Genomic DNA, 8,734 nt, shown 5'->3' on the forward strand with positions numbered 1-8,734 from the left:
TATCAAAAATTTATGTGACCTTTTTCAAATAATAACGAACACAGAGCTACTCTTGCAAATTAACAGGTTAATTTCAGTCACAGAATTCCTCCACAAGCAGACACGCAAGTGCCACGAAATTTACACTGCTGTCTGTTCATGCGTTGATCAAGTTCTTCCCATGTGGTCACTACCCTTCTGATGCTCTGTTGTACCAGTTTCATCAGTCTTTTCCAGAAAATTATTTAATCCCCTCCCCCAAAGTCCAATTCTTTGTCAGAATTCAGCAATAAATCGTTTTGCACTGTAATGTTTATTTTGTTGCAAAAACTTTGATAACAGCTCTACCTTTTTCAGCAAACACCATTTCAGAGTTTGTGTAAAAGTGACATCGCATTAATGTCACTTTTGCACAGTAGAAAAAGTAAGTAAGCTGTGAGTTCTGGCAGTCCAGTTATGCAAAACGTTGCATGATGTTTATTTTGGTATAAACTACTCAAATTTTGCTTAAATTTACACTATTGAGGTTTCATTTTTTTTTTCCAATTACTGTGTGTATTCTGTTTTGGCAATCTTCCTAGTTCTGTGTCTTTTTTTTTTTTTTTTTTTCCCCAATATTTTTTATTGCAAATATTACAGCTTATAACACTAAGCTTGAACAATTCAAACACCTTTAAAACAGTGCATTGGGCTTAATACAAAACTCCCACATTAAACAGTACCAAGAAACTACTAACTTTTTTCCCTCCCCCTTCCCTTTGCTACTTCCCATCCCGATCCTTCAGGCTACCCCCTGCAACATTTGGTGCAAACTAATCCATTCTTTCCCTTCCTTATCATATCTCCCCCTTTGATAACCCATCAACCTCTCCATCTCTCTCATTATCCCCAATTTGGTTCTCCAGTCACACATGTGGGACTCTCTCTTCCTTCCCTCCCTGTTTGTTTTGTCTTCACACTAATTTCTTTGCTGTTAATACACATGCAGTGTTTGTGCATGCAGGGCCTGGTGTACACTATCACAGATGTAGAAGAGGTCCACGAATGGATGGTGAAGCATTTCCAGGAGCATCTGCTGTTTGAACTTGTACCATTAGAAGACCTGGTAGGGGAGAAACTACTACTACTACTTATCATTTCTATAGCGCTACTAGACGTACGCAGCGCTGTACACTTGAACATGAAGAGACAGTCCCTGCTCGACAGAGCTTACAATCTAATTAGGACAGACAAACAGGACAAATAAAAGATAATTTATTTTATTTTTTATTTTATTGCATTTGTATCCCACATTTTCCCACCTATTTGCGGGCTCAGTGTGGCTTACAATACATTGTAATGATGGAAGTACAATTTGTTACAACACAATTATGGTTACATTGTGAGGAGTTAAGTTAAAACAAAGTTCAAGTATCGTTAAGGGGAATAAAACAATGGAGAAGAACGACTGAACAATAGAAGAACAACAGATATTGATAGGGCAACAGAACAATAGCAAGAGAACGTTCAGGTATAATATTTTTTACCTGGAAATTAAGGTTTAAATGTGTTAAAGTTACGGGGGATAATAGTACAGAAGAGAATGTATTGATGCATTGCTAACAGTGTGTGTGGACTTCATGTGTTTTGATCTTTTCGATAGATTTTTTCAAAGAGATGAGTCTTTAATAGTTTGCGGAAGTTGGTTAGTTCGTAGATCGTTTTCAGGTTTCGTGGTAGTTTGTTCCAGAATTGAGGATGATAAAATAAGGGTTCTGAACAGTGAATAAGAGTTAGGAGTTAAAAGCAGCATGAAAAGGGTGGGCTTTTAGCTTAGATTTGAAGACTGCCAGAGATGGAGCTTGACGTACCGGCTCAGGAAGTCTATTCCAGGCATATGGTGCAGCAAGATAAAAAGAATGGAGTCTGGAGTTAGCGGTGGAGGAGAAGGGTGCAGATAGATTTACCCAGTGAACGGAGTTCCCGGGGAGGAGTGTAGGGAGAGATGAGAGTGGAGAGGTACTGTGGAGCTGCAGAGTGAATGCACTTATAGGTCAATAACAGGAGTTTGAACTGTATGTGGAAACGGATAGGGAGCCAGTGAAATGACTTGAAGAGATGGCTAATATGAACATAACGACATTGGCGGAATATTAGTCGTGCAGCAGAATTTTGAACAGATTGAAGAGGAGAGAGAGGGCTAAGTGGGAGACCTGTGAGAAGCAAGTTGCAGTAGTCTAAGCAAGAGGTGATAAGAGTGTGGGTGAGGGTTCTGGTAGTGTGCTCAGAAAGGAAAGGGCGAATTTTGGTGATAGAGAAAGAAACGACAGATTTTAGCAGTCTGCTGAATATGTGCAGAGAAGGAGAGGGAGGAGTCGAAGATGACCCCAAGGTTACGAGGTGATGAGACAGGAAGGATGAGAGTGTTATCCACAGAAATAGAGAATGGGGGAAGAGGAGAGGTTGGTTTAGGTGGAAAGATAAGAAGCTCAGTCTTGGTCATGTTTAGTTTCAGATCAGTGAGATATCCAGGCAGCAATGTCAGACAGGCAGGCTGATACTTTGGCCTGGGTTCCTGCTGAGATTTCTGGTGTGGAGAGGTAGATCTGGGAGTCGTCAGCGTAAAGTTGATACTAAAAACCATGGGATGAGATCAGAGTAGAAAGGGAAGAAGTATAGATGGAGAAAAGAAGAGGTCCCAGGACAGACCCCTGAGGTACACCAACTGACAGTGGGATAGAAGTAGAGGAGGATCCACCAGAGTATACACTAAAAGTACGCTGGGAGAGATAAGAAGAAAACCAGGAAAGAACAGCCCTGAAATCCAAGTGAGAACAGCATATCAAGGAGTAGGCTGTGATCAACAGTGTCAAAAGCAGCAGGTAGATTGAGAAGGATGAGGATAGAATAGAACCCTTTGGATCTGGCCAGGAACAGGTCATTGGAGACTTTAGCAAGCGCTGTTTCGATTGAATGAAGGGGGCGAAAGCCAGATTGAAATGGATCAAGAATAGTTTGAGATGAAAGAAAGTCAAGGCAATGATGGTGAACAGCACGTTCAAGTATCTTGGATAGGAAAGGGAGGAGGGAGCTGGGGCGATAGTTGGAAGGACAGGTAGGGTCCAATAGTTAGGTGACAGGGGCAGAGAAGGTAGCCCTGTACCTGCTGGGGCACCGAGAAGGAACAGGAAAGGAGAGGCTGTGTATAAGAGGCCCTGATGAGAGCCAGATGGGCAGGAATGAAGAGGGTAGGGTATGGTAAACAGAAAAAAAAACGCAAACATTTTAAAAGAAAATACTGCCTCAGCTTAGAAACTAATTTTACTGCCTTGTTGCTGAGTAGAGAATGACACGGGGATAAAGTTTGTCTCCGTCCCCAGCCCACCCCTGCCGGTTCTTTCTCCGTCCTGTCCCCGCAGATTTTGTCCCCATCCCCATGGGCTCTGTCCTCATCTGAAGAAGCCTCAAACCCTTATGATTTTATATTTAAATCTTTTTATTAAAATATTAAAAGGAACAATAATAACAACAAGCAACTATAATAACCCCCCCTGCTCTACCCTTCCAACTCCAACAATAGCTGACTTCTACAAACCCAAGAAACCCTAATCCACCCTGTTAAAATTTCCAGGGGGAGAAATATGCCCTATGAAGCACTTTTATGATTTTTTAAATCTGTGGATGAATAATAAGTCATCAACAAGCTCAGGATTCAGTCTAGCTCTCTTGTCTTCCACAGTCCTTCCTGCAATAGAAAATGTCTTCTCAGAAGATGTGCTGGTAACAGGAATGCAAATTTTGCCAGTTGTGGTCAGCACTTTTGCTTGTTTTTCCAAAAAATGAAAAACATCATCACCTGCATCACTTGAGCATAAATAACTGTCCACTAACAGCCTTCAAAGTAGAAAATGACATGGGGACAAACTTTGTCCCTGTCCCCACAGGCTCTGTCTCCATCCCTGTTACTGCGAGTCCCCATCCCTATGTCATTATTGCTGAGGCACCCACTCAGGATGAAACACAATGTAAAAACATTTGCATAATTTAAAGGGGAAGCACTACTACCTTTTTGGTCTCTTAAGAGCATTGCAGTAAGGAAGTCATTTAGAAGCATTTAGCCATATCGGACTAGATTCAGTCAATGGTGCCCAAATTTGAGCGCTGAAAAAAATGAGGGCTGATTGCTGTTCTATAAACAGCGCTCCGAGATGGGCACCATTTACAGAACAGCACATAGCGCCGAAATCCGTGCCCAAAAGGATTTACACCAACTGAATCCTGGTGTAAATCCTCACGTCTAAATTTAAGTGCGAATCGCCTATATTCTAGAATACCACGCGCATCTAAAGTAAATGACCCTTACCTGCCCGTTTCCTTCCCATGGCCATGTCCCTAATTCAGTTGTGCAGTAAAACATGTACGCGTGCATCTTTATACAGGTGTGCATAAATTCAAATTGTTGCCAGTTAGCACCCAATTATTGATGCTAATGGCTTGTTGGTCAAAATTTGGTGAACAAATTTTTTTTTTGTTACATTTGTACCCCGCGCTTTCCCACTCATGGCAGGCTCAGTGCGGCTTATATGGGGCAATGGAGTGACTTGCCCAGAGTCACAAAGAGCTGCCTGTGCCTGAAGTGGGAATTGAACTCAGTTCCCCAGGACCAAAGTCCACCACCCTAACCACTAGGCCAATCCTCCACTCCAATTGAGCGTGTGCGCAGTTTTGAACACTGTTTATAGAAGTTGGGGGATAGAATGCATCCATGTGGAGATGGTGATTTCAGAAAAGTGCTCTGAGACAGAGGGTTGCAAGGGGCCTAATTTAGGTGGCATTTGTATATATATATATATATATATATATGTGTGTGTGTGTGTGTGTGGAGATAGTGTAATGGCTTTTGCACCTGCTACGAGGCATGCTTACATGCCAGCTGTCTGATCATTTGGACCTGGGGTGCTCACCAGCAATTGGGGGACAGTTGAGCTGTTTCACTCAGCTACTTAAGTGACTCCACTAGTACGTGTAGCTTTGTAAATTCCAGCACTAATGCAAATGAGGACCGGGGCATACGCATGTATATAGGGCCAGTTCTATAAGAAGGTAAACCCAATGCCGCATGACGAGATCATATTTTATATCAGCATTATGGTGCCCGGATTTGGTTATAGAATGCTAGCTTTACCCCGTAGCAGGGTGCCTAAAATCTAGGAGAGTTCAGTTACACCGGCCATGGACCCGCTGTAACTGCGAGCACCCAAATGCAGCAATGGCATGTAACAAATCATTTGTAGGTGAGAGCCCTGCCTATAATCCACCCATAAGAACGCTCCCCTTATATTTAGGCATTACACCACCTAACTACACTGCTGCCACTTACACTCAGTAAGTGAGTGTACACTTACCATGAACATGCTGGTATTCTGTACATGTCCACACACACATACTACTACTACTTATCATTTCTATAGCGCTACTAGACGTACGCAGTGCTGCACACTCGAACATGAAGAGACAGTTCCTGCTCGACAGAGCTTACAGTCTAATTAGGACAGACAAACAGGACAAACAAGAGATAAGGGAATATTAAAGTGAGGATGATAAAATAAGGGTTCTGAACAAGTGAATAAGGGTTAGGAGTTAAAAGCAGCATCAAAAAGGTGGGTTTTAACTTAGATTTGAAGACTGCCAGAGATGGAGCGTGACGTACCGGCTCAGGAAGTCTGTGGGCACCCAGGTATTAAATTGCCCCTTTAAGCTCAAGCAATGTTGCACTTTTTTGTTTTCCTGAAATGGCTGCTCCCTCTGTACGTGCCGGCAGATACATGCGTGTTTGCCTGCATCCTTGTATGTATTTTACAAAATTCCATCGGGTGGAACCTTGTGTGAAATACATGGAGAATTGTGAATGCCCCATCTTGGCCATTCTAGTTTTTGAATTTTTTTATAATGTGATTGATGGCGAAGATTGGATTTCTCATGTTGTCTTCGGGATTGTGCGTATGAGGTGACACCAGAAGCTCACCTCTTACTATGATAGGATTGTATATATATATATATATATATTTGCAATATAAAATGTAACTGTGCATTTCCAGTACTATTATTTAGAAAGAAGGTTGTGTTATGCCTTGGTCAAAGCCAGCAGTGCTCTGCAAAATTCCACAACCAGAAAAACTTTAACGTTTTGGATGCAAAGATGGTGGTGATGAACTTTGACTAGGAAAGGAGGCTTAGCCTAGAGCAGTGTTTTCCAGGTCCAATCCTGGAGTACCCCTTGCCAGTCAGGTTTTCAGGGTATCCACAATGAATATGCATAAAAGAGATGGAGGCAGTGTATGCAAATGAAGTTCATGCATATTCATTGTGAATACCCTGAAAACCTGACTGGCAAGGGCTACTCCAGGATTGGATTTGGGGGGGGGGGGGGGGGGGGGAAACTGGCCTAGAGTTTAGAACAATGTGCTGTGAAGCAGGGAAGCCATGGCTCAAAATACCATCTTGGGCAAATCAATTAACCCTCCATTACCTCGGGTACACACTGTAGGAGCAGGAAAATACCTTGAACTACTACTGGAAAACTGTGAGCCATTTGAAAAAAAAAAATTTCTGACTGTGATGTCCCTTTCCTCTGACAGAAAGACGATGTCATTATAGAGCGTCTGGGCATTTCAACAGAGGAAGGGAAGAAGGTACAGCGGAACAATGGGAAGAACTTCATCGCCATCTTTAGGCGCATCGAGGACAAAACACTGCAAGGGACTCTGAGCACGCCGCTGGAAGAGAAGCCGTGCCTATCTACTGAATAATTAGACCTAGTTTTAATTTTTTTATTTGTTTTGAGACAAGATTTATTTGTTTGAACTGACCCTGAGAACCAAGGAGGATTGTCCTTCTGTGTACATTTTGAGAAAAGGTGTGCCAGAAAAAGGATAGCAAGCTGTCTGACATGCACTCTGCTCTTCACCAAGTCTTGTATTCCCACAGTACTAGTTCGTGAGCCATCATGGAGAAAAACTGTTGCACGTAGTAGTGCTTCTCAACCAATGTGCCTTGAAAAAGTCCTTGGTGTGCCTTGGTAGAGTCTGTCATGGGCATGGCTAAGCATGGGCTTATGAAGCTCTTTCCCCCTCTCTATTGGACAGTGCCCCAGCAAACAGCTTTCTCAGCCTCTCCCCTCCTAGGCAGCGCTTAAGAAAGATAAGGAGAGCCGGTAAGCTTAGAATAGAGAGGGCAAAGAACAGTACTCTCCTCTCCTCTTTGCCCCTCTCCTCCAGCCATTCAGAATGGGATTGGAGCAGACACTGCAGAGCAAAGATCCCCTGTTGTTGCTGCTCCAGTTCCTTTATCCCAGAGGCAGAATTCAGAAGTTTAGGGATAAGGGTATAAGAACAGGATGGGAAGGGTTACAGCAGAGAACAGGAAGGGCTTGCCTTTGCCCTACTGTGGGGTTGATGCAGAAAGCCATGCAGTAGAGCCAGCTCAGCACACAGCTTCTACTGCTAAAAATTAATGAGCAAAAAATAGCATGACATGCTTTAAGCAATGAGCACTGCCACATTATCATCACATTAGTAATTTTCAGCTCATTGGAAAATGACCTCATTCCTGTTGGTGCATGAGTGGTGATTGGCTCACACACTGATAAGAATGGGACCTTTTGAAAAGACATCCAAATTCCACGTAATATTTTTAATGATGTTTTTTGAGGGTGGGAGGGGGTTAGTGACCACTGGGCGAGTAAGGGGAGGCCATCCCCGATTCCCTGTAGTGGTCATCTGGTCATTTCGGGTACCTTTTTGTGCCTTATTTGTAATAAAAACAGGTCTGGGTGAAAATGTCCAAGTTTTAGTCTTAGACGTCTCTGCTTTTTTCCATTATGGCTTAAAGATGTCCAAGTCTTAGGAACGCCCAAGTCCCGCCTTCACCACGCCTCCGATACATCCCCCTCAGATTTGGACGGACTTCCACTAGAGACGTCCAAAATTGGGTTTCGATTATACCGATTTGGACGTCTCTCAGAGATGGATGTCCATCTGTTTCGAAAATGAGCCTGATGGTCACACAGCCCAGTCATATGGAAAGCAACCCTTCACTAGAGAACACATAATGAAAGTGAATGATGAGAGGATACTCAGACTGAAGGTATTGTCTAGCCATGGATTCCAGGTAAGTCAACTGATATAAACAGTGACTGGAATCAATTATAGCATGATGTGTGAACCAGTGGCATTGCTGCTCATGACAGCGTGAAAAGATGCCATTAACTGGAAGCCATTGTATGGGTGTTGAGTGAATGTAGCCAGACATGCCATATGCTTTAAACAGCTCTGTCTAACTTCTAGCTTTGTGTTCTTCTACACTAGCCTGAAGGGCACTGTATTTGAATAAATGGACAGGTGCTTTAACTGAAACTAGCTAGTCAGCAAAGCAGATTGTTGCTCATTTGGAATGTCTAAGAAATTGTGTATTGAAATTTTACACAAATTGCAATAAAAATGGAGCTGTTGAGTTTATTATACATATTAGGAATTGTGAACAATATGTGCCAGTCATGATAAATACATGAGTGTAGGATTAATTCGATATCTTACGAAACTGAAGTTTTACAGCCTCAACTTCCAGAAAGTTTCCAGCAGAAGTAATTGAGAGGATGCTGGGGACCAAGATGGCATCCTAGCAAGAAAGCTGAATGAGTCTCTGCAGCTACTGTTTCTTTAGGGTTGGGCCCTCCCCTCTTACCTGCGATGCCTAAACGCAAGGGAGGAGTGGCCTA

The 8,734-nt window shown here is 42.8% G+C and overlaps 1 protein-coding gene across 1 annotated transcript in view; it reads left to right on the forward strand.

Annotated features, from left to right (window-relative positions):
* Window positions 1-7,689, forward strand: part of METTL1 (methyltransferase like 1) — a 34,484-nt gene extending 26,795 nt beyond the window's left edge. The window contains exons 5-6 of the mRNA XM_030195465.1: window positions 983-1,084; window positions 6,597-7,689. Coding sequence (XP_030051325.1) covers window positions 983-1,084; window positions 6,597-6,767 — 273 coding nt within the window. The 3' untranslated portion in view covers window positions 6,768-7,689. The remainder of the gene's footprint in view (window positions 1-982; window positions 1,085-6,596) is intronic.
* The last annotated feature ends 1,045 nt before the right edge of the window (window positions 7,690-8,734 follow it).

Source organism: Microcaecilia unicolor, chromosome 3 (genome assembly GCF_901765095.1).
Source record: "Microcaecilia unicolor chromosome 3, aMicUni1.1, whole genome shotgun sequence".
NCBI lineage: Eukaryota > Metazoa > Chordata > Amphibia > Gymnophiona > Siphonopidae > Microcaecilia > Microcaecilia unicolor.